The following is a 27,272-nucleotide window of genomic DNA, read 5'->3' on the forward strand; positions in this document are numbered from 1 at the left end:
GATAAATTTTATCTTGTAATCACAAGGTTTGAAGGTCAGACCAATGTTGGGTTCAGACTGAGAGACGCTGCTGAGGCGATCCGAGGTTCAGGTTCCCCAGAATGGACTCATTACATCCAAATGCAATTAGCCGACTTTTTAAAAAAAAAAAAAAATCTACAACAGAAAACAGATCTTATTTCGAAATATGTTATTTTAAAAGACAGCTTGAAAAAACAAAAGAGATGATTGTTGACTTCAGGAGGAAGAAGAATAAACAAAGCACTGTTTCCATCCTGGGAGAGGAGGTGGAGGTGGTGGAGGAATACAAGTATCTTGGAGTTCAGCTGGACAACAAACTGGACTGGAAATGCAACACTGACTACATCTACAAGAAAGGTCAGAGCAGACTGTACTTCTTAAGGAAGCTGAGATGGTTTAACGTCTGCACCAAGATGTTGCATATCTTCTAGAAGTCTGTTGTGGAGAGTGCAGTCAGCTTTGCAGCATCTGCTGGGGTAGTAGCATCAGAACCAGAGACTTGAAGAGAATCAACAAACTGATCCAGAAAGCTGCTTCTGTGCTTGGAGTAACTCTGGAGCCGCTGGAGCTGATTGTCCAAAGAAGAATGCTGCACAAGCTGATGAAGATGATGGAGGATTCTTCACACCCTCTCCACAACACAGTGATGAAACAACAAAGTGTGTTCAGTGAGAGGCTTCTTCAGGTCCGATGTAAGACTGAAAGATACAGAAGATCATTCCTGCCAGCAGCCATCAGCCTTTGGAACAAGACCTCCTCTAGTTATTATTATTATATACTATAATATTGGATTTTATTTTTATTTCATTTCATTTCATTTGAAGCATATGAAACTGCATTAAACCCAAACCAAACCTGAGACTATGGCAGCTGTGGAAGAACTGACAGAAATGAAACTGGGGGCTGTGACAGAGATTTGTAGAAACAAAGGCAAAGCAACACACCGTCCAATCTTATCCTGATGATTCAGAAGCACTTGTGTCTTCACAGGGAACAGCCAAGAAAACCAAGAAGCCGGATCGTAAGGAACGGATCAGCGAGCAGACCTACCAGCTCTCCAGGTGGACCCCCCTCGTCAAAGACCTCATTGAGGTACGGATTCCTGAACCCCTGCTGAAGTTGGCTCCTGTTTGGCTTTTATCTATCACTCCCCAAGTCGGCTGCCGACCACATGCGTATAACACTTTGTGATAAAACTGCTCCCTGAAACCAAGACAAGATGAGATGGAGTAAAAGTTATTTCTCCTTACAGGATGCAATTGAGGACAAACTTGATCCTAAACAGTACCCGTACATCTCCCAGCGACAGGTATCTGCCAAAGCCAGCGCTCCATCGAGGTGAGTGGGAACACTGAAATGGCTGCCTCCATCTTTGCTTTTTACACACCAGCAGACAGAAATGCTTCAGTCCATCTGCTTTGCTCTCATGATGCAGCGCTCGCTATGGCAACTGGCACAAGAACAGAGGCCCCACAGAGATGAAGACAGGGCCCAGAATCATCGTCTTTATCATCGGAGGGATGACCTACAGTGAGATGCGCTGTGTGTATGAGGTCACTCAAGCCAATGGCAAGTGGGAGGCTCTGATTGGTGAGTTTACAAGAGTTTCCTGTTTTTTTTAAAGAGCCATCCCTCCAACTTTATTGTTTGGACTCGCATGACATCACATGGCCCTCATCAGTTCAGTGTTAGAGGAAGTGGACATCAACCGGCTTATTGTAAAGCAGAGTATGTGGTAAACATGCTGATAAGGAGAATTTGGTGTTTGATCCAGTCCTGAAGCATTGTAGGTGGTTTTCTTTTCTGTTTGTTCTGTACGGGTGCATTAACACTGCTCTATTTTAAGCCCATTTATACTCTATACTACGACCAACACAGCTTCTGGTCTGTAGATCTCTTATTTTTCCTGTGTTTTAAAACCTTACTTGTGTAAACTGTGATGACTATGAGACTTTGAGACAGAGTCCTCGCCAAGCTTTCAAGATTTTCTCTCTTATAGGTGCCACCCACATCCTCACCCCCACTAAGTTCCTAAAGGAGCTGCAGCACCCAGACTTTCTGGACCCTAATGCCCCACCAGAGGGAACAGATGAACCAGCTGCTGAGTGAACATACTGTTGGAAGTAAATATGCAAATCTCTGTGTGCTGTGAATCCCAGTGTCCCCAGTCCAGATCATGACTAGTGTTGTCCTTCACCACAGTTTAACTTCCTTTACCCTGGTTGTGAGGTTATGACCCCCATTGCTGTGTTGTTGGCTACATTCCTGTAGACTTCCTTGGTGGTTAACTTGTCATCTCTCAGTTATTTAATTCAAATTAAAAAATGTATTTGTCCCAGACAGAAATGCTTTCAGGTTTCATACAGGAAGTTCAGACAAACAGGGGGTTACACACCACAAGCAAACAGAGCATCAGGGTGTCAGTGCAACAGAAAAGGAGGAAAGCGCTAACATACCCTAAAAGAAGAAGTAATGTAATAGCAATACACACTATAATATAGTATTATACCATCATAGTGTGATATGAAATTATTCATATGTATCACATTATTGTAAACAATATATTATATTATTAATGCAGTCCAGTTTAATACACTACCATACATTAATTCATCCATTCATTCAGTCATTCATTATCCTAACCGCTTACTCCAATTCATGGTCACGGGGAATCTTGAACCTATCCCAGCAGTCTTTGAGCGAAAGGCAGGGTACACCCTAGACCAGGGGTCGGCAACCCTAGGCTCTTTAGCACCGCCCTAGTGGCTCCCTGGAGCTTTTTCAAAAATGTTTTTAAAAAATTTAAAAAGATGGGGGAGGGAAATATATTTTTGTTTTGATCTGGTTCTGTAGGAGGACAAACATGACACAAACATTCTTAACGTTTTCTAGCACTGTAAAAATGTGTAAAATAAATATGAAATTTTAACATTTCTGTCAAGGAAGATTTGCGTCATAGCCTGCGATACGCGTAGCCTATCAACAGGGCGGGATGCCAGGCAGGTGGCGTTGTAAACAAACCGGGGCTGTGTGATGGGACATGGATCCCAAAGGGAAAAAGAGAAAAATAACCGAGGAGAACAGAGGATTCAACGTTTCTTGGACCGAATCATTTGCATTCATTGCCAATGCGGAAGGATTGCCTGAATGTTTGCTCTGTAGCGAGAAGTTGTCAAATAACAAAGAGTCATGTGGAAAGACATTTCCAGGGAAAGCATGCTACATTTACCAGTTGGGAGTGAGAGAAAAAGTTCGAGTGCATTACTTCTGGAGAAATTAGAGGAGCACAAAAATAGATTTAAGTGGATTGCATCTCCAAACTCCACTACTGCTGCAAGTTTAGTCGATACCCGGGAGATAATAAAACGTAGAAAACTGTTCACAGATGGTGACTACATGAAGGAGTCAGTCATCAACATATCAGAACACGTATTTCCAGACTTCAGAAACAAAACAGAGATAATACAGAAAATCAAAGACATGCCCCTCTCCGCTAAGACAGTAAAGAAAAGGACCGTTAAAATGGCGGCAACATCACCGATCAGCAAATCAAGGACATTAATTCAGCACAAGTTACATCTTACATGTTGAGAAGCTGACCAGTGATGTCCGACAACAGAAGTCACATTAAACGGGTAAGAACATCATCCTTCATAGACACAGACTGAGTAACAAAGTGGATGTTTTTATAAAATGATTTCTGATTTTTGTCAGTATATATCTGGAATGACACTTGGTAATGGTGCTCAGGTCGGAGGATAGCTGCGTTGGCTGCGTGTCTAAAGAGAAGAGGATGCTGCTGCGTTTTACCCTTGCACTGACTTGCTTGGCATTTGCACAGAAATCAAACTGTATTAATTTGATTTTATAAACTTTACCTTTTTTAAAAGGCTGCTGGTTTATTTTTTATAAATGCAGGCTGCGTTTTATTGCGCTCTGTTTGTTGTCCAGATAAGGGGCGCATTATGCTCATTCCATTTTGTTGGTTTTTTTTCGAATCCTCAAAATAAAAATGACATCAAAAATCAGATTTCTTTATTGCATTTCTTTAATTTCATCAAAGCAACGAAACATAATTCATTAATATAGTAATGAAGTTAAACATGAGTACAACAGAGTCGTCAGGTGGTGCGTCGTTCTCTACAGGATGCGCTGCAGGGAAAATAACATTTTATTATTAAAGCTCATTATTTATTTGTAGCCATCTTAGTCATTTTGATAGTCGTCTAATATAGCGAATATAGATACATAAAGCATGTGTTGCCTTCATGATAAGGCTTATATAAGGCTTTTAATTTTTTTGCAGCTCCGGACACATTTGTTTTTTGTTTTTTGTTTTATTGGTCCAATATGGCTCTTTCAACATTTTGGGTTGCCGACCCCTGCACTAGACTGTTCACCAGTCCATCATAGGGCCACAAAAGGACAAACAACCAACCACACTTACACTCACTCCTACAAAAACCTGTTGCAATTGCCATCTGGAATACAGATGAGCACCATATTTGGTCAGATGGTACTGTAAGACGAACCCTGAAGATCTGGAAATTCACCCTTACACAGTTATGAACGTTTTAACAGAAAAATTGGGATTATATTATTAGTGATGAGGGTGATGGCTGAGACAGTGCTGTGGTTGGGTCTAAATCCTGACCAAGGTCGGCTTTAGGCAAGGGCAAGAGGGGGCAACGCCAGATCCCCAGATCTGGCAGGCCCAAACGTGTTGTGAGGGTCTGCTGGGAACGTCTGGCTGAGTCCCCCTTCAGAGCGAGCTTCAACTCCCACCTTCAGCAGAGCTTCAACCATGTCCCGAACCATGTTCAACATTGAGTCCGAATGGGCTGTGTTCCGTGCCTCTATTGCTGAGGCGGCCAGCCGGAGCTGTGGCTGTAAGGTCGTTGGTGCCTGTCGTGGCGGTAATCCCAGGACTCATTGGTGGACACCAGCAGTGAGGGATGCCGTCAAGCTGAAGAAGGAGTCCTATCGGGCCTTCTTGGCCTGTGGGACTCTGGAGGCAACTGATGGGTACTGGCGGGCTAAGCGGCATGCAGCTTCGGCTGTTGCCGAGGCAAAAACTCGGGCATGGGAGGAGTTCGGCGAGGCCATGGAGAAAGACTTCCGGACGGCTTCGAGGTGATTCTGGTCCACCATCCGGCGGCTCAGGAGGGGGAAGCAGTGCTCCATCAACACTGTGTACAGTGGAGGTGGGGAGCTGCTGACCTCAACTCGGGACGTTGTGGGTCGGTGGAAGGAATACTTCGAAGACCTCCTCAATCCTACCAACACGTCTTCCGATGAGGAAGCAGAGCTGGCGGACTCAGGGGTGGACTCTCCTATCTCTGGGGCTGAAGTCGCTGAGGTGGTCAAAAAGCTCCTTGGCGGCAAGGCCCCGGGGGTGGATGAGATCCGCCCGGAGTTCCTTAAGGCTCTGGATGCTGTGGGGCTGTCCTGGCTGACACGCCTCTGCAGCATCGCGTGGACATCGGGGACAGTACCGCTGGACTGGCAGACTGGGGTGGTGGTCCCCCTTTTTAAGAAGGGGGACCGGAGGGTGTGTTCCAATTACAGGGGAATCACACTCCTCAGCCTCCCTGGTAAGGTCTATTCAGGGGTCCTGGAGAGGAGGGTCCGCCGGATAGTGTTGTGGAATATTCTATGCTATTGGTTCTACAGAGAGGACACTGCAGCCAATGATGGCTGAAGCTCCCACCTCAGAACAGACGTGTAACAGAACACACGGCAGGAATGTCCAAACATACCACTGATACAGCAGGTATCCAGATCAGTTTCAATCCTTGGCTGTATGAAGACTTTTCAGAGCAAACTTGGCAGACACAGAGATGCAGCTGTTCTGGCTGTTGGCTGTTGTGGTGATGGACACCGATCGCCCCTGCAACACAACTGCAGCTTGTGTGTTAAGTTCTCAGTTCAGACACTTAGCTGTGGTTGGTAGATGTCATTCAGGCAGACTTGACCTTTTGAGCTCCCACTCTTGTTCATCTGAGGTGAGCCCTCTAAATGATCACAGCGTTGTGCACCAACAACATTGTCCATGTCTTTTTACACACCACCGAAGCAATGGCAGTTCATCAGTCTTTGTGTTTGCTTCCATGTTGGCCCTGGACGAAGGCCAGGCAGTGACAATTAAACCTAGACAGGTGTCAACATATAACTCAAAGAACTGAAAAATTACCCCTGACCATCATGCCAATCTGGTGATTTAGGCTAAGTCTCAATTCTATTCTATTCTATTCTATTCTATTCTATTCTATTCTATAGTCATTTAGCAGATGCTTTTATCCAAAGCGACTTACTTCAGAGTGAGAACAACAAAAGCAGGAAATCAAACAGTAGAGGACATCGTAGGAAGATGCTGGTGGACTGTCCAGTTGGATGCAGATCCTCGCATGAAGTGCTGCAGGCTAAGTTCTCCAACTTTTCAACAAATACAGCTAAACTAAGTGTTAAAGTTCTCCTTGAAGAGCTGAGTCTTCAGCTGGGTCTTAAAAGTAGACAGGGACTCTGCAGAGCGGACAGAGTTTGGGAGATCATTCCACCATCGTGGAACAACAGAGGAAAAGAGTCTGGCTGGTGATTTAGTCCCACGTTGTGGTGGTAACACCAGTCTTTCACTGGTGGAACGTAGCTGTGGAGAGGGAGTGTAGGTCTGGATTAGGGAGTGAAGGTAGACGGGAGCCGTTTGAGTTATTGTTTTGTAAGCCAGAAGCAAAACTTTAAATTTGATGTGTGCTGCGACTGGAAGCCAGCGAAGAGCGATTAGCAGCGGAGTGGCATGAGATTGTTTGGAGTGGTTGAAAACCAGACGTGCTGCGGCGTTCTGGATCATCTGCAGAGGTTTAACAGAGCATACAGGCAGACCTGCCAGTAGGGAACTGCAGTAATCGATGTGTGAGATGACCAGAGCCTGAACCAGAAGCTGATTTGTGTGTTCTGTCAGGTACGTCTGATTCTCTTGATGTTGTGGAGAGCATATCGGCAGGTACGGGCAACCGAGGCAACATGGACCTTAAAGGTCAACTGGTCATCCACCATGACTCCCAGATTGTAGGAACAAGTGTGATAGAGTGGAGCTTCACACTTAATTGCAGATGTGAGGAAGGATCGGCTGGACAGACAATGAGCTCTGTCATGGACAGATTGAGCTGAAGGTGGCGATCCTTCATTCATGCAGAGATATCAGCAAGGCAAGCTGATATTCTCATTGAGACGGTTGTGTCATCCGGAGGAAAGGAGAGGAAAAGCTGAGTGTCATCAGCATAACAGTGACAGGAGAAGCCGTGAGAACTTATGACTGCACCAAGTGAGGAGGTGTATAGTGAGAAGAGAAGAGGGCCGAGCATCGACCCTTGAGGCACCCCTGTTTTCAACTCATGGGATCTGGACACTTCTCCTCACCAGGATACTCTGAAGGATCTGAGAGGTAGGACATGAACCAGGAGAGGACAGATCCAGAGATGCCGAGCTCAGAGTGTGTGGAGAGGAGAATCTGATGGTTCACTGTGTCAAAAGCAGCAGACAGGTCCAGCAGGACCAGGACTGAGGACTGACCGGTGGATCAGGACCAGGACTAAGGATTGACCAGTGGATCTGGTCCGGCAGGACCAGAACCAGGATTGACCAGTGGATCTGGTCCAGCAGGACCAGGACCAGGATTGACCAGTGGATCTGGTCCAGCAGGCCCAGGACTGAGGACTGACCGGTGGATCAGGCCCAGGACTGAGGATTGACCAGTGGATCTGGTCCAGCAGGACCAGGACTGAGGACTGACCGGTGGATCAGGACCAGGACTAAGGATTGACCAGTGGATCTGGTCCGGCAGGCCCAGGACTGAGGATTGACCAGTGGATCTGGTCCAGCAGGACCAGGACCAGGACTGACCAGTGGATCTGGTCCAGCAGGACCAGGACTGAGGACTGACCAGTGGATCTGGTCCAGCAGGACCAGGACTGAGGACTGACCAGTGGATCTGGTCCAGCAGGACCAGGACTGAGGACTGACCAGTGGATCTGGTCCAGCAGGACCAGGACTGAGGACTGACCAGTGGATCTGGTCCAGCAGGACCAGGACTGAGGACTGACCAGTGGATCTGGTCCAGCAGGACCAGGACCAGGATTGACCAGTGGATCTGGTCCAGCAGGACCAGGACCAGGACTGACCAGTGGATCTGGTCCAGCAGGACCAGGACCAGGATTGACCAGTGGATCTGGTCCAGCAGGACCAGGACCAGGATTGACCAGTGGATCTGGTCCAGCAGGACCAGGACTGAGGACTGACCAGTGGATCTGGTCCAGCAGGACCAGGACCAGGATTGACCAGTGGATCTGGTCCAGCAGGACCAGGACCAGGATTGACCAGTGGATCTGGTCCAGCAGGACCAGGACCAGGATTGACCAGTGGATCTGGTCCAGCAGGACCAGGACCAGGACTGACCAGTGGATCTGGTCCAGCAGGCCCAGGACTGAGGACTGACCAGTGGATCTGGTCCAGCAGGCCCAGGACTGAGGACTGACCAGTGGATCTGGTCCAGCAGGACCAGGACCAGGATTGACCAGTGGATCTGGTCCAGCAGGACCAGGACCAGGACTGACCAGTGGATCTGGTCCAGCAGGACCAGGACCAGGATTGACCAGTGGATCTGGTCCAGCAGGACCAGGACTGAGGATTGACCAGTGGATCTGGTCCAGCAGGACCAGGACCAGGACTGACCAGTGGATCTGGTCCAGCAGGACCAGGACTGAGGATTGACCAGTGGATCTGGTCCAGCAGGACCAGGACTGAGGACTGACTAGTGGATCTGGTCCAGCAGGACCAGGACCAGGATTGACCAGTGGATCTGGTCCAGCAGGACCAGGACCAGGACTGACCAGTGGATCTGGTCCAGCAGGACCAGGACTGAGGATTGACCAGTGGATCTGGTCCAGCAGGACCAGGACTGAGGACTGACTAGTGGATCTGGTCCAGCCGGAGGGAATCGGTAACAGACAGGAGAGCAGTTCCAGTGGAATGGTTTTGCCTAAAGCCAGACTGATGTGGATCTAACAGGTTTTCATCATGGAGGAACTGTGAGACTTGGCTGAAGACTGAACGCTCCAGTAGTTTAGATAAGAACGGCACCAGTGGGACCAGCCGGTAGTTTCCAACCTGGACTGGGTTGAGTGTGGGTTTCATCAGCAGCGGGGTGACCCGAGCTTGCTGGTGGGAAAGACCCCGGATTCAAGAGAGGAGTTGATAATATGAGTTACTGCAGTTTTGATCGTAGGAGAAATGCTCTGCAGGATGTCGGTAGGGACCGGATCAAGTGCACAGGTAGTTGGTTTAGAGTTCTGTAGAAGCTTTAGGACTTCATTCTCATTCAGAGTGCGGAAGGAGCAAAGTGAAGCACCACTAGCTGGATGTGGTGGACTGAGCTGGTCAGGCTCAGAGAAGTGATTCCTGATGGTAGCAACCTTTCCGGTTAAAAAGGATACAAACATTTCTACGGTCAGCATGGCGGGAGGCTGAGCAGCTGCTGGAGAGAGAAGAGAGTTGAATGCTGAATGAATGACTAGCTGTCGAGTGTTAGGAGCATTGTGGATCTGGTTCTGATAGAAGTCTATCTTGGCAGCCTTTAGGCTGGATGTGAAGAGTGAGAGCTGAAGTCGGTACTCTGACAAGTCAGTGAGTTTATTGGATTTGCTCCACTTTCTTCCTGCTGCCCTGAGACCTGCTCTGTGACGTCTTAGGACCTCAGTGAGCCATGGACTGGGTGGGTTCTGTCTGGCTGGTTTAGACAGCAGAGGACAGAGTTTGTCCAGAGAGGAGGCCAGAGAGGAGCAGAGTGTTTCTGGAGCCTCATTAGTAGACAGTGAGGAGAAGTCTGAATCAGAGGGGAGGGTAGAGTTAACCTCATCAGACAGCTGTGCGGGACTTAGAGATGTCAGGTTTCTGCGGTAGGAAACCGTCCTCGGAGCCTCATGAGCGCCATGAGAGAGAAGGGCTGAGAATGTGACCAGGAGGTGGTCTGAGAGGTGCAGCGGGGTGACAGACAGATCAACTGAGGACCAGTTCCTGGTCAGAACCAAGTCAAGAGGATTGCCAGCTTTGTGTGTTGGAGGAGTCTGGACTAGCCTGAGATTGAAGGAGTTGATGAGGTTCATAAAGTCATTGGCCTGAGTTTAAGTCTCCTGTGACAGTTAGGGGTGTGCCATCGTCAGGTATGTCAGAGAGTAACATGTCCATCTCAGAGATAAAGTCGTTCATATTGCCTCCTGGAGGGCGATATATGACCAGAATGTATGTATTGGTAGGTGCAGAAACCTGTATTACATGATATTCGAGTGATGAGTAGGAAGCCAAAGGACACAGAGAGGTAAAGCTCCATGTTTTAGGAAGGAGGATGCCTGTTCCACCTCCTATCCCTTCCCCTTCCCCTATCCCTCGGCCCGCCAGTGGAGGGGTAAGTGTCAAGTGGTGAAAATGTTCCCCTAAGAAATGGGACACCACTCCACCGTGACGACGTCATCAAGCTGCGGCCCTCTAGCTGCTACGCAATCAGAGTTTTTCCAAGATGCCGTTTTCATCAGCCGTGCTACCTTCTGCTGTCTGGCCAGTCGGTATATCTCCCATTTCTGTCTGCTTGTTGGCCAGTCACCTTTCCTTCCAACCACACCTCTTTTATGAATGTTCTGTATCGAAAGTAGAAATGTTTTGTTTGTTTTCATCAGCCCAATGCGTTCCATTACAAGGGTCAGACACAAGTTGTCTATGAGATACATGTGCATAGCTTGATTCTTTTTTTTTTTTTTTAAATGTAGATATAAATACAGACTGTAGTAGTAATTGTATGAAAATGTTAATGCTGTATAAACTGCATAAACGGGAACTACTGTCCCTGGAACGTTGTTTTGCAGACATTGTATTAACAACATGGGAATTGAACGTGTAACTTCTTTATGTAATTATAACTTAAAAGAGGCTTTTTAACAGAAATTAGTACAAGAACAGGAATGTAAACGATAAACTCCTCTTTTTCTGCTCGGTAGTGGATAAGTGCCCTCGTGTGTTCTGGTGTCTCTGGTTAAAACATGTGATACAATTTAGCAGTGAGCACAGAAGTAAAGGAAATGCTGCAACATATAGATGATTGTCCCTGAAAGAAAACAGCCACAGTGGTTTTATGTGTTCATATATCAAACCAGCAGTTCAGCGAATGCTAGCCTCTTGTGCTAACTGTAGCAAACTTGCCAAAAAATGGCAGAAGATACCATTGTAAAATAAAACGCCGTAATTTCAGTCTTGTTATTAAATCGTATTTTAATGCTGAAAATACTTAAATGTGTAAACCTCTTTTTCAGCATTGGTAGACATGTTGCCGGTGAACGCGCTGGACAGGAACTAGTAATTAGCAGCCGTACGCTTCTACCCCTTCTTCAATGAAGTGTGGTCCTGGAACATCTTCACTTTAATGGGTGTGTAGCCCTCACCCTCCCCCCTTAGCCTTTGTCCAAAGGAGAATTGGGATACCCCTTCCCCCCACATGATTGCGCAATATGGAGGGATAGGGCTAAGTGGAAGGGGGAGAATTGAGAATCACCCTTAATGTCCATGACTCATCAGTTCACCCTGAGTGCATCAGTTCCTACTGGAAACACCATCTCAGACGTGTGGAAGCCAACATCCCAAGCAGTTTACTATGAATGCAATATGAATGGAACTTGAGCATCAGTTTACACTCTGTGTGGCATTGATGTTGTCTATTAATACTGCAGTGCACATCCCAATGAATTTTGTCTGCTTAGAAGAGTGGAAAGATTATATCTGTTAATGTTCATGTAAGCTGCTGTTAGCTCACACAGTGGACATTGTGTGACATTACGTCCACTCAGTGCAGGCTTCACACGGCCTGAATTACTGCTTGCCTGGTGACCTTCTACCGGGCTTTTTCTCAAGGGAGGGAAATACACAAGATATGTTATTTAAACTCTCTAATTCATTATCACACTTTTACTGCGCTCCCGTACCACAAATAACGTAGTCTCCAGACGCACAACACTGCTATCATCTTGTATGGCAAAAGATCTGGTGGTTACAGCATGGAAAGCATTAACGCAAATAGACAGAGAGAAGATTTTTTTATATGGGTACCCAATACACACTCATACACTCTTTGCGTCCACTCATCCACACGTCACTTAGATTTTATATTTCATTTCATTTCCAGTTTAGCTAGCTATAAGTATGATTTTAAAATGTTTTTTTCATAAATTTATTCAATAATTTATTTACCCATTGATCAACTTGTTTATGTGAGCTCACATATACTTGTAACAGATACTTATCTGTCTCTTTTTTTATCCAACAGTTCAAACCAACACATTTCATCTCAGTTCTTTTAAACCCCAGGTTAAACCCCAGTTACTCAACACCTGGTCATGTCTGACCACATTTATCCTTGGATCTCATGTTTTAGACCAATAAGACAACTCTTTGTCTTATACTTGTTACTCTTAGTTAAAGTTCCAGTGTCTCTTTTCTGCTGAAATTTTTACATTATTGTTTTTTTCTTTTTCTTAAAAAGTCTAGCAACCCCATTAAATCTACACACTTGCTGATCTAATTTTTTTAAATTTTAGATATGCTTCCTAATATTGCACAGGGAGCTTCAAGAATCGCTGGCCCAAAAAAAATCTATGGTTCTGTTGTTTGGTATTTTATTTTTCTTATAAATTCTAGTGACCCGCATTTCATCTCGCACCTGCTGGAAACATAAACTACATTCTAGAATACTTCTTGACCATCAGCCAGGGAGGCACCATGGTCACCGGCCCATAGTCCTTGTTATAAAATCATCTTATTTCACTTAAAAACCACATGACGTCATTTTATCAACTCATTCTCTGTATGAAGCTCAATGTATTATTCAAGCTTGAGACAGGGCATTGAGAGGTAATAACTGTTTTATGATTACATATTAGTTTAAACTTTCTATCCTCTCCTCCTCTCTTTCCTCCAGGAGAGGTGCAATACAGGTAAGAGAAGATGACAGTCTGAACTGTTTTAAATAATTAGTAAACTATGTCATAATTCCCAATTCAAAGTTAGTGAATTGGGAATTAACTTTCAAATGGCATTTTGCCTAACAATCCCAGCCACCATCAGCCGCCAAACTCTGCAGCATCAATTTCCACTTTCTAACAAGGTTCTTCATATGCAAGACCAAATGACACTCCAAGAATCCGACAAAGGTAGCTTACCTTTACAATGGTTTCCAAGGAAGCACTGACTCAAGGAATGCCAGAAGACCTGCATTTTCATGCTCCTGGCTGGCTCGCCAATCTGTTGTGGAGTATACTATGTTATTGGTGCTACAGAGAGGACACTGCAGCTGATGATGGCATAAAAGAACTACATTTATTAAAGACTAACACAGCTTCAGTGGGACAATGGGAAGGCCTCTCTTCAGGAGAAAGCCAGTTGTTTATATAGGGCTCATCCCTGCAGCAACACTTCTTTACATGGCATAAGGCATAAGTTCAACATAAGTTGCTAATTATACACTGTCCAAGCTAACTGGTGATGCCGATATAGTTGCTATGTTACTTCAACAGATATCATTGTGTACCAGACGCAGAAGTTGACCTTGGATCAAACCTAACTTCCACAATGTTATGTTGACGTCAGGTTCGGAGAATTCACATGCGGACTCGGCTTGGAGTTTCGATAATAATTTATTTGCTTCTTTCAGATTCTTGATTCTTTCCCAGGTGGATGCGGAAACCAGGCTTAGTCGGCAGGCAGACAAGCGGGGAGGAAAACCTAGCGGATAGAGAGGCGGGCAGGCAGGCGGGCAGGCAGGCAGGCAGGCAGGCAGGCAGGACAACAATCGGGCAAACAGGCAGGATCTCTGACGGGAAAAAACACACGGGTTATTGATCAGGACTACACACAGGAAAGAATCTTTCAGGCCGAGAGTTGTACCGCGGAACGTTCAACAATCTGGCGATGAACAGCAGGCCGGGCGGATCCTAAATAGTGCTGCAGCTGATTGCCAGAATGAGGATCAGGTGTTTAGGATGCCAGGCACGCCCACCAAGGAACAGGATCACAACAGTACCCCCCCCCTCAACGGGAGCCACCAGGCGACCTAAAACGGTCAGGATGAGCCCGGCGAAAGTCACGAACCAGGGAGGCATCCAAAATGAAAGAGCGGGGGACCCAGGCACGCTCCTCAGGACCATACCCCTCCCAGTCCACCAGGTATTGAAAACCCCGACCACGACGGCGCACATCAAGGAGACGGCGGACCGTGTAAGCCGGGCGACCAGCCACAAGCCGGGCGGGAGGAGGGGGCCTGGAAGGAGGGACCAGAGGACAGGACGAAACAGGCTTAAGTTGGGAGACGTGGAATGAGGGATGAACCCGCATGGAACTGGGGAGTTTGAGTTGGACCACCGTAGGGTTGATGACCCGTTGAACTTCAAAGGGGCCCAAGTAACGAGGGGCTAGTTTCCGGGCATCGGTTCGTAAGGGAATGTTCCTGGATGAAAGCCAAACCTTCTGACCGGGGGAATAATCGGGCGCAGGGGTCCGGTGACGATCCGCCTGGCGCTGATTCCGTTCCCCAGTTCGGAGAAGCGCAGCCCGAGCCTTCTGCCAGACCCGTCGGCAGCGGCGGATGTGAAGCTGGACGGACGGCACCGAAACCTCACCCTCCTGGGCGGGGAACAGTGGTGGCTGGTACCCTAGGGAGCACTCAAAAGGGGACAATCCAGAGGCTGAGGAGGTGAGAGAATTGTGAGCATACTCCACCCAGTCCAGATGTTCGCTCCAAGAGGACGGGTTAGCCTCTGACACACACCGGAGGGCAGTCTCCAAGTCCTGGTTGGTCCTTTCAGCTTGACCATTGGTTTGAGGGTGAAAACCAGACGACAGACTCAGAGTGGCACCAATAGACTGACAGAAAGCCCGCCATACCTGAGACGTGAATTGGGGCCCTCTGTCAGACACGATGTCCGCGGGTAGCCCGTGGAGCCGAAACACGTGGTGAACCATTAGATCAGCCGTTTCCTTGGCCGAGGGGAGCTTGGGGAGAGCAACAAAATGCACGGCCTTGGAAAAACGGTCAACAATGGTTAGGATAGTGTCTTTACCTCTGGAGACGGGCAAGCCGGTGACGAAGTCCAGGGCAATGTGGGACCAGGGCCGGCTGGGAACAGGTAAGGGTCGTAGGAGACCCGCCGGTGGTCTATGTGAGGCCTTACTCCGGGCACAGGTAGTGCAGGCAGCTACAAACTCCCGAGTATCCTTATCCATCGTGGGCCACCAAAACCTACGCTTGATGAGGGATAGGGAGCGCGTGGATCCAGGGTGGCAGGCCAGGCGATAAGAATGACCCCACTGGAGGACCAAGGAACGGGCGGTATCTGGAACAAACAAACGGTTAGGCGGACCTGTGCCTGGGTCAGGTTGCCGTCGCTGGGCCGCGAGGACCTTATCCTCCACGTCCCAGGTAACTGCAGCAGCAATGCAGGTGGCAGGCAGGATTGTGTCCGTGGAGGGAGTGGAACCTGATGTGAACTGGCGGGAAAGGGAGTCTGGCTTCTGGTTCTTGGAACCGGGTCGGTACGACAGAGTGAAATTGAAACGGTTAAAGAAAAGGGACCAACGGGCTTGACGGGGATTCAACTGTTTCGCGGACTGCAGATACTCCAAGTTTTTATGATCTGTCCAAATGAGGAATGGCAGCCTAGAACCTTCCAGCCAGTGACGCCACTGTTCGAGCGCCAATTTAATGGCTAGTAGCTCACGATCACCGACGTGGTAATTCTGTTCGGCCGGGGTGAGACGTCGAGAAAAATAAGCGCAGGGATGGAGTTTCTGAGTCCTGGTAGATCGTTGAGACAGCACGGCTCCAACCCCCTTGTCCGAGGCATCGACCTCAACCACAAATTGACTACTGAGATCAGGGTGGAGGAGAACTGGTGCTGTGGTGAAAAGTTCCTTCAGTCTAAGGAAGGCCTGATCTGCAGGTCCAGACCAGGTAAAGGGACCCGAAGGTGAGGTAAGGCGAGTAAGAGGGGCTGCAATCTGACTATAGTTACGGATGAAGCGACGGTAGAAATTGGCAAATCCCAGGAAGCGTTGCAGGTCCTTTACAGAGGTGGGAGTGGGCCAATTTACAACCGCCTTGATCTTCTCCGGGTCTGCACGGACCTGCCCGGTCTCAAAAATGTATCCAAGGAAGGTTACTGTATTAGCATGGAACTCGCACTTCTCAGCCTTGACGAACAAGCGGTTTTCCAAAAGTCTCTGTAAGACAAGTCGGACATGTTGCACGTGCTCCGACTGGGTCCGGGAGAAGATGAGGATGTCGTCTAGATAGACGAAGACGAAGCGGTTAAGGAAGTCACGTAATACATCGTTTACCAGGGCCTGAAACACAGCAGGAGCATTGCAAAGACCGAACGGCATTACCAGGTATTCAAAATGGCCCAGGGGAGTTCGAAATGCGGTCTTCCATTCATCTCCTTCTCTCATTCTGACCAAGTGGTAAGCATTACGGAGGTCGAGCTTAGTGTAGATCGTGGAACCATGAAGGGAATTGAAAACTGACTCCAGTAGTGGTAGAGGGTACTTGTTCTTCACGGTGATTGCATTTAAGCCCCGGTAATCAATGCAGGGCCTAAGGGAGCCATCCTTCTTAGAGACAAAGAAGAATCCTGCTCCGACGGGTGATGATGAGGTCCTGATCAATCCAGCTGCCAGGGAATCTGAGATGTATCCCTCCAAGGCCTCCATCTCAGGTCGAGAAATATTGTAAAGTCGGCAGGTTGGTAACGGAGCACCTGGGAGTAATTCAATGGAGCAATCATAAGGCCGATGGGGTGGCAGCGCTAGGGCTTTATCCTTGCTGAAAACCTCCGTTAGGTCGTGATAAGCCGTAGGGACTGCGGATAGATCCGGGGTAACGGGGAGTAGACCAGAAACGGATGAAGTGGAGGGAACAGCCGACTGAAGACAAGTGGCATGACAGAAAGTGCTCCAATTAATTATTCTCCCGGTCTGCCAATCCAGGTGCGGGTTATGTTGTGACAGCCAGGGGTGACCCAACACTAGCGGAGATTTAGGTGAGTCAATTATGAAGAAGGGGATGTATTCTTGGTGGTTGCCAGAGACTATCAATCTAACGGGGATGGACTGTTGGGTTATGGAGTAGAGGTGGCTCCCATCTAGAGCTTGTACAGACATGGGAGAAGAAAGAGTCTCTGCACCTATTCCCAGGGTGGTGGCCAAGGTCCTATCCACGAAATTGGCCTCAGCTCCGGAATCAATTAAAGCCTCAACAGAATGGGGGGTCTGGTCTGTGAACAGGGTTACCGGGATAAGTGTCCTTGTGTGCGGGACCTCCTTGGGGGATGTGGTCGCCAGTACTCCCGCTGCTACTGACGACCCTGGTCTTTTACCCGGTTAGGGCAGAGAGATATCCTGTGTCCTGATCTCCCACAGTAATAGCAATCACCAGATTCTCTTCTCCTCTGCCGTTCCTCTGAGGAAAGGTGAGCCATGCCCAGCTGCAGGGGTTCCTCCGTAGATCTGTTTGTGGGAGGCAGAGGGAAAGTAGTTGCTGCAGAGGGAACCTCAGGATATTGGCTAGACCGCCGTTCTCTGTCCCTTTCCCGTAGCCGGTTGTCGAGTCGTATGGCGAGATAAATCAACTCATCCAGAGAGCCAGGTGTGTCTCGGGTGGCCAGCTCGTCTTTCATCCGACTACTTAACCCGTTAGCGAAGATGTCCCGGAGTGCTACGTTGTTCCAGCCTGTATCCGCAGCTGCTATCCTAAAATCAATGGAAAAGTCAGCAACACTCCGATCTCCCTGACGGAGATTAAGTAGCCGTTTGACTGCTTCACCTCCCCTAACTGGGTGGTCAAAAACCTTCCTCATCTCCTCGACAAACGAGGAATACGAGGAGTATCTGAAACCCTGCTGTTCATATGCTGCCTCCGCCCATGCCAGTGCCTTACCTTCCAGAAGCCCAATAACATAAGAAACCCTGGATCTATCATTAGCATAGGTGAGTGGTTTCTGGTCAAAGACAAGGGAGCATTGAAGGAGGAATCCTCTACATTCTCCCAAATTCCCTGCGTAGGGCTTAGGATCTGGGATGTGTGTCTCTCTTACTGTGACTGCGGGACCGTGCTGAGGTGCGGGTGCGTCGGGAACCGGATGCTGGAGAGGAGCAGGAGGGGTTAATATAGCGATATGCACGGTTAGTTGAGCCAGCTGAGAGAGAATGGTGTGATAATTCTGTTCCAGAGTCAACATCATCCGCTCATGTTGAGCGAGGCGAGCATTCTGACCTGAGAGGGTTTGTTGCAGTGGGTCCGAGGCGATTTCCGGGTTTGCGTCCGCTGAATCCATTTGTGGCCAGATTGTTCTGTTATGTTGACGTCAGGTTCGGAGAATTCACATGCGGACTCGGCTTGGAGTTTCGATAATAATTTATTTGCTTCTTTCAGATTCTTGATTCTTTCCCAGGTGGATGCGGAAACCAGGCTTAGTCGGCAGGCAGACAAGCGGGGAGGAAAACCTAGCGGATAGAGAGGCGGGCAGGCAGGCAGGCAGGACAACAATCGGGCAAACAGGCAGGATCTCTGACGGGAAAAAACACACGGGTTATTGATCAGGACTACACACAGGAAAGAATCTTTCAGGCCGAGAGTTGTACCGCGGAACGTTCAACAATCTGGCGATGAACAGCAGGCCGGGCGGATCCTAAATAGTGCTGCAGCTGATTGCCAGAATGAGGATCAGGTGTTTAGGATGCCAGGCACGCCCACCAAGGAACAGGATCACAACACACAATAGTCGAATCTCAGATTGAGGAGGAGCAGTGTGGTTTTCGTCCTGGTCGCGGAACAGTGGACCAGCTCTATACCCTCTTTGTGCTTTCTGGACCTGGAGAAGGCGTTCCACCGTGTCCCCTGTGGACTCCTGTGGGGAGTACTCCGGGGGTATGGGGAACATTTATATCCCATACTCCCGGGGTATGGGCAAGCTCTAACGACAGGTGTCAGAGCTTCGTCCGCATTGCCGGTAGTAAGTCGGATCCGTTTCCGGTGAGGGTTGGACTCCGCCAAGGCTGCCCTTTATCACCGATTCTGTTCATAACTTATATGGACAGAATTTCTAGGCGCAGCCGAGGTGTTGAGGGGATCCGGCTTGGTGGCCTCAGGATTGGGTCCCTGCTTTTTGCGGATGACGTGGTCCTGTTGGCTTCATCTGGTCGTGATCTCCAGCTCTCACCTGAGCGATTCGCAGCCGAGTGTGAAGCGGCTGGGATGAGAATCAGCACCTTCAAATCTGAGACCATGGTCCTCAGCCGGAATAGGGTGGATTGCCCTCTCCGGGTCGGGAGTCAGGTCCTGCCTCAAGTGGAGGAGTTTAAATATGTCGGGGTCTTGTTCACGAGTGAGGGAAGGATGGAGCGTGAGATCGACAGACGGATCGGTGCGGCGTCTGCAGTAATGCGGACTCTGCGCCAGTCTATCATGGTGAAGAAGGAGCTGAGCCAGAAGGCGAAGCTCTCCATTTACCAGTCGATCTACGTTCCTACCCTCACCTATGGTCATGAGCTGTGGGTCGTGACCGAAAGAAGGAGATCTCGTATACAGGCGGCTGAAATGGGTTTCCTCCGCAGGGTGGCCGGGCTCTCCCTTAGAGGTAGGGTGAGGAGCTCGGTCATCCGGGAGGAGATCAGAGTAGAGCCGCTGCTCCTAGACATCCAGAGGAACAATTCTGGATTCCCTGCGCAGAGTTGGCAAATGTGGCTGAGGAGAGGGAAGTCTGGGCTTCCCTGCTTAGGCTGCTGCCCCCACGATCCATATATATATATATATATATATATATATATATATATATATATATATATATATATATATATATATATATATGTATTTGCAAATCTTGGTGTTCTCTGGCAAATGCCAAACATCCTGCACGTGTTGGGCTGTAAGCAAAACCCCCACCTGTGGACGTCGGGCCACAGGTGGGGCCCGATATATACATATCATGTATATATATATATATATATATATATATATATATATATATATATATATACATACATATATATATATATATATATATATATATATATATATATATATATATATATATATATATATATATATATATATATGTGTGTATATATATTTATGTATGTATGTATGTATATATGTATATAGGGAACACTTAAAGTGGAATTATTCTGTGCATTTCAGGCTAACTGCGCCACTGCACTACATCGGGAGCGCGCACCGCACCTGCTTTCACCATCATTGTAACGTCTCATAAACAGAAGGATTAGGCTCATATGAACTCAATAAAAAAACAAACTACAATGTCAACACATAGCATCCAGCCCTACATGTTGGAACCTGAATCAGAGCCTGAAAACGAAGTGGAAAACAGCAACCCACAGCAACGAATGCAGCAGGATGTCTCTCTTTGGTAAACTCACCAGCCATCGTTGGAAATAACTTTATCCCACGTTTTCCACCCGCCTGATGTATTTGTACATGCCCTTGTTAACCAGTAGAAGGAAACCAATCACCGAACCTTATCCCCCGGGACGTCACAAGGATTTCCACGTAGAAAAAACTCTCTACAACCACGCCTTTTTCCGTCGCCATGGAAACCAAACGGAGAGCCCGTTCCCCAGACCTGGATCCAGCTGAACACATCTGGGACATCATGTCTCGCTCCATCCACCAACACCAAGTTGCACCACAGACTGTCCAGGAGTTGGCGGATGCTTTAGTCCAGGTCTGGGAGGAGATCCCTCAGGAGAACATCCACCGCCTCATCAGGAGCATGCCCAGGTGTTGTAGGGAGGTCATACAGGCACGCGGAGGCCACACACACTACTGAGCCTCATTCTGACTTGTTTAAAGGACATTACATCAAAGTTGGATCAGCCTGTAGTCTGTTTTTCCACTTTCATTTGGAGTAGAACTCCAAATCCAGACCTCCATGGGTTGATATGTTTGGTTTTCATTGATAACTTTTGTGTGATTTTGTTGTCAGCACATTCAGCTATGGAAAGAACAAAGTATTTAATATATATATATATATATATATATATATATATATATATATATATATATATATATATATATATATATATATATATATATATATATATATGAACACACACAATGACCCAGCACTGAGAACATAAACCAAGGGGTATACATACACAGAGGAAACAACAAGGAACAGGTTAACTGAATCAGAAAATCAAAACCAGGAGAGCTTACTAACAGGAAGAAAAGTGCGGGAACAAAATTACAAAATAAAACAGGAAACCAGGAACTAAATTGACAACACAAAGTCGACACTGTGTTGTATTTGATTAACCCAGAGTATGGTGGTTTTATTAAAGACATTTTTCTTTTTAAATTACTTCAGTAATTGCCACAAAATCAAGGACACATTAATATTCAATGTTTTGTTTTTTCCAAATACTTAAATTTAAACCTAGATGATCATTTTTTACAGTGTAAAAAATGATCATTATAATAGTTTATAATAATACAGCATGAACAATACCTGCTCAAGATAGGACCAGGATTTTCATGTCATATGTGGTGTTTTTGTTCCCCAGCATGCAGCACGCAGGACAGGTTGACAAGGTTGTTGGCAGGGCTTGAGAAGATGTTGATTATGGTTTAAGCCTGTCTTAATCTTCACTAAAATCAGAGTACTAAGAGAATTGGGTTTTTCAATTTCATTTCCATTTAACAGGGGTGATGACCAGACCCAAACTGTGATTTATCAGAATGAGGGCAAACCAGATGAAACCAGAGAGGTAACTGCAACGCAATGAGATTTAATTCCACATCATGTTTTCTTTTCCAGGATCAACTGAAGTCTTCACCCCTTCTCGCCTTCTAAAAGCCCTGAAAGACTTGGAGACAGAAGAACATACTGTTAAGATGCCCCTGTAGTGCCCCACACCCCGTCCCAGTAAAATGCAAGGAAGACATACTTGATGTTTTAGATTCAGTTGCTGTGAGCTATGTTAAATCACCATTGTCGAGTGTTATTAATGTTGTTACACATAAAATAATAATAATAAAAACAAAACAAATATTCTGACACAAAGAAGTGGATGAGAGTGGGACAGGATTTATGTTTCATAGTTGATGGAAAGTTAGAATAAAGTTTTTTTTTAATATTTATATAAAATTATTTGTATAATGAAAGGTTAAGTTTAACATGCACATTTCCTTTTTAATCAAAAATAACTAATTGAAGTGATCAGTGAAATGATTAGTCATAATCCTAAGAATTATAATGATATTTTAACATCAACATCATTATCAGCCCAGGATTCAATGTATTTATTCATGTGTTCATGACTTTAGATGACTGAGTGATATTTAGGGACCATAATAGTCAAATGGTTCTTTAAAGAACTGAGGTAAGGCTGTTTAAATGCTGTGTTTTCCACATAGAATCAAACACACCACGCTGAACAGATCAGCCATTTTACAGAAAGGTGTCTGACATGCCAATGTAAAGCCTTCTGATGGGAAGTAAAGCTGCATCTCAGAATCTTCAGATGCATTGTAGTTAGATGGTCTCTTGTTTCCTTCCCTGACAGTCTCTCTGACTGTTTACTGTCAGTAGTTATTCAGGTTATTCCTGGTCCCTGTTTGACCCTAATGATTCTTGTTGTAGTGAATTTCTGTTATTTAAAACCTGCTGCCCAACAACGACTTCAGCATGAGCACAGCTTCTATGCCCATGTCCATGAGAGGTACTCACTGTAATGTGTTCCATATAATAAAGTGGCTGTGATTAAGTACCTACTCAAGCTTTCATTTGTTCTTTCTCTCCTATGTGCGGTCTATTAAAAATGTACAACACAAACAGTCACTCTCGTCAGCTAAGAACAAGCATTCACACTGTCTCACCAAAACTGGACGGTAGAGAATTGTCCAGTTTCACATTGCTGGTCTGATGACTCTCCATTTGACCTTCACATTCAGATGGTAGGATTAAAATCTACTTAATGAAACATAAAAACATGGATCCATCATCTACTGACAAGGTGGAACGGAAGATACTCATCATGACAAGGTGGAACGGGAGATTCTCATCATGATGAGGTGGAACGGAAGATACTCATCATGACAAGGTGGAATGGGAGATTCTCATGGTGATGAGGTGGAACGGAAGATACTCATCATGACAAGGTGGAATGGGAGATTCTCATGGTAATGAGGTGGAACGGAAGATACTCATCATGACAAGGTGGAACGGGAGATTCTCATCATGATGAGGTGGAACGGAAGATACTCATCATGATGTGGAGGAACAGGATATTCTCATCATGATGAGGTAGTACAGGAGATTCTCATGGTGATGAGGTGGAACGGGAGATTCTCATGGTGATGAGGTGGAACGGGAGATTCTCATGGTAATGAGGTGGAACGGAAGATACTCATCATGATGTGGTGGAACGGGAGATTCTCATCATGATGTGGAGGAACAGGATATTCTCATCATGATGAGGTGGAACGGGAGATTCTCATGGTGATGAGGTGGAACGGGATATTCTCATGGGGATGAGGTGAAACGCGAGATTCCCATCATGATGAGGTAAAACGGGAGATTCTCATGGTGATGAGGTGGAACGGGAGATTCTCATGGTGATGAGGTGGAACGCGAGATTCCCATCATGATGAGGTAAAACGGGAGATTCTCATGGTGATGAGGTGGGACGGGATATTCTCATGGTGATGAGGTGAAACGGGAGATTCTCATGGTGATGTGGTGGAACGCGAGATTCCCATCATGATGAGGTAAAACGGGATATTCTCATGGTGATGAGGTGGAACGGGAGTTTCTCATGGTGATGAGGTGGAACGGGAGATTCTCATGGTGACGATGTGGAACGGGATATTCTCATGGTGATGATGTGGAACGGGAGATTCTCATGGTGATGAGGTGGAACGGGAGATTCTCATGGTGATGAGGTGGAACGGGAGATTCTCATGGTGATGTGGTGGAACGGGAGATTCTCATGGTGATGATGTGGAACGGGAGATTCTCATGGTGATGAGGTGGAACACGAGATTCCCATCATGATGAGGTAAAACGGGAGATTCTCATGGTGATGAGGTGGAACGGGAGATTCTCATGGTGATGAGGTGGAACGGGAGATTCTCATGGTGATGAGGTGAAACGGGAGATTCTCATAATGATGTGGTGGACGTGAATTTCTCTTGGTGATGAGGTGGAATGGAAGATTCTCATCATGACAAGGTGGAAGGGGAGATTCTCATGGTGTTGAGGTGGAACAGGAGATTCTCATGGTGTTGAGGTGGAACGGGAGATTCTCATGGTGATGTGGTGGAACGCGAGATTCTCATGGTGATGAGGTGGAACGGGATATTCTCATGGTGATGATGTGGAACGGGAGATTCTCATGGTGATGAGGTGGAACACGAGATTCCCATCATGATGAGGTAAAACGGGATATTCTCATGGTGATGAGGTGGAACGGGAGATTCTCATGGTGATGAGGTGGAACGGGAGATTCTCATGGTGATGAGGTGGAACGGGATATTCTCATGGTGATGATGTGGAACGGGAGATTCTCATGGTGATGAGGTGGAACACGAGATTCCCATCATGATGAGGTAAAACGGGAGATTCTCATGGTGATGAGGTGGAACGGCAGATTCCCATCATGATGAGGTAAAACGGGATATTCTCATGGTGATGAGGTGGAACGGGAGATTCTCATGGTGATGAGGTGGAACGGGAGAGTCTCATGGTGATGAGGTGGAACAGGAGATTCTCATGGTGTTGAGGTGGAACGGGAGATTCTCATGGTGATGAGGTGGAACGCGAGATTCCCATCAATGATGAGGTAAAACGGGATATTCTCATGGTGATGAGGTGGAACGGGAGATTCTCATGGTGATGAGGTGGAACGGGATATTCTCATGGTGATGAGGTGGAACGGGAGGTTCTCATGGTGATGTGGTGGAACGGGAGATTCTCATGGTGATGAAGTGGAACGGGAGATTCTCATGGTGACGATGTGGAACGGGAGATTCTCATGGTGATGAGGTGGAACGGGATATTCTCATGGTGATGATGTGGAACGGGAGATTCTCATGGTGATGAGGTGGAACGGGAGATTCTCATGGTGATGAGGTGGAACGGGATATTCTCATGGTGATGATGTGGAACGGGAGATTCTCATGGTGATGAGGTGGAACGGGATATTCTCATGGTGATGAGGTGGAACGGGAGATTCTCATGGTGATGAGGTGGAACGTTGAGATTCTCATGGTGATGAGGTGAAACGGGAGATTCTCATAATGATGTGGTGGACGTGAATTTCTCTTGGTGATGAGGTGGAATGGAAGATTCTCATCATGACAAGGTGGAAGGGGAGATTCTCATGGTGTTGAGGTGGAACAGGAGATTCTCATGGTGTTGAGGTGGAACGGGAGATTCTCATGGTGATGTGGTGGAACGCGAGATTCCCACCATGATGAGGTAAAACGGGATATTCTCATGGTGATGAGGTGGAACGGGAGATTCTCATGGTGATGAGGTGGAACGGGATATTCTCATGGTGATGAGGTGGAACGGGAGGTTCTCATGGTGATGTGGTGGAACGGGAGATTCTCATGGTGATGATGTGGAACGGGAGATTCTCATGGTGATGAGGTGGAACACGAGATTCCCATCATGATGAGGTAAAACGGGAGATTCTCATGGTGATGAGGTGGAACGGCAGATTCTCATCATGATGAGGTAAAACGGGATATTCTCATGGTGATGAGGTGGAACGGGAGATTCTCATCATGATGAGGTGGAACGGGAGATTCTCATGGTGATGAGGTGGAACGGGATATTCTCATGGTGATGAGGTGGAATGGGAGATTCTCATGGTGTTGAGGTGGAACGGGAGATTCTCATGGTGATGAGGTGGAACGGGATATTCTCATGGTGATGTGGTGGAACGGGAGATTCTCATCATGATGAGGTGGAACGGGAGATCCTCATCATGATGAGGTGGAACGGGAGATTCTCATCATGATGAGGTGGAACAGGAGATTCTCATGGTGATGAGGTGGAACGGGAGATTCTCATGGTGATGAGGTGGAACGGGAGATTCTCATGGTGATGTGGTGGACGTGAATTTCTCATGGTGATGAGGTGGAATGGAAGATTCTCATCATGACAAGGTGGAAGGGGAGATTCTCATGGTGTTGAGGTGGAACAGGAGATTCTCATGGTGTTGAGGTGGAACGGGAGATTCTCATGGTTAGGTGGAACGCGAGATTCCCATCATGATGAGGTAAAACGGGAGATTCTCATGGTGATGAGGTGGAACGGGAGATTCTCATGGTTAGGTGGAACGCGAGATTCCCATCATGATGAGGTAAAACGGGAGATTCTCATGGTGATGAGGTGGAACGGGAGATTCTCATGGTGATGAGGTGGAACGGGAGATTCTCATGGTGATGAGGAGGAACGGGAGATTCTCATGGTGATGAGGTGGAACGGGAGATTCTCATGGTGATGAGGTGGAACGGGAGATTCTCATGGTGATGAGGTGGAACGGGATATTCTCATGGTAATGAGGAGGAACGGGAGATTCTCATGTCGATGTGTTTGAACGGGATACTCTAGTGGTGATGAGGTGGAACGGGATATTCTCATGGTAATGAGGAGGAACGGGAGATTCTCATGGTGATGAGGTGGAACGGGAGATTCTCATGGTGATGAGGTGGAACGGGAGATTCTCATGGTGATGAGGTGGAACGGGAGATTCTCATGGTGATGAGGAGGAACGGGAGATTCTCATGGTGATGAGGTGGAACGGGAGATTCTCATGGTGATGAGGTGGAACGGGAGATTCTCATGGTGATGAGGAGGAACGGGAGATTCTCATGGTGATGAGGTGGAACGGGAGATTCTCATGGTGATGAGGTGGAACGGGAGATTCTCATGGTGATGAGGTGGAACGGGATATTCTCATGGTAATGAGGAGGAACGGGAGATTCTCATGTCGATGTGTTTGAATGGGATACTCTAGTGGTGATGAGGTGGAACAGGAGATTCTCATGGTGATGTGGTGGAACGGGAGATTGTAATTTTTTCCAATTTCCCTTTTTATCAACGTCCAGTAGGGTGTAAGTAGCGGGATTGCAAAAA

At 47.1% G+C, this 27,272-nt stretch overlaps 1 protein-coding gene across 1 annotated transcript in view; it reads left to right on the plus strand.

Annotated features, from left to right (window-relative positions):
- stxbp1b (syntaxin binding protein 1b) overlaps positions 1–22,044 on the plus strand; it is a 161,352-nt gene extending 139,308 nt beyond the window's left edge. The window contains exons 16-20 of the mRNA XM_079251815.1: positions 1,012–1,113; positions 1,274–1,359; positions 1,457–1,611; positions 2,021–2,144; positions 21,942–22,044. Of these exons, the coding sequence (XP_079107941.1) occupies positions 1,012–1,113; positions 1,274–1,359; positions 1,457–1,611; positions 2,021–2,130 (453 nt within the window). The 3' untranslated portion in view covers positions 2,131–2,144; positions 21,942–22,044. The remainder of the gene's footprint in view (positions 1–1,011; positions 1,114–1,273; positions 1,360–1,456; positions 1,612–2,020; positions 2,145–21,941) is intronic.
- The last annotated feature ends 5,228 nt before the right edge of the window (positions 22,045–27,272 follow it).

This window comes from Telmatherina bonti (genome assembly GCF_933228915.1).
Source record: "Telmatherina bonti genome assembly, chromosome: 13".
Lineage (NCBI taxonomy): Eukaryota > Metazoa > Chordata > Actinopteri > Atheriniformes > Telmatherinidae > Telmatherina > Telmatherina bonti.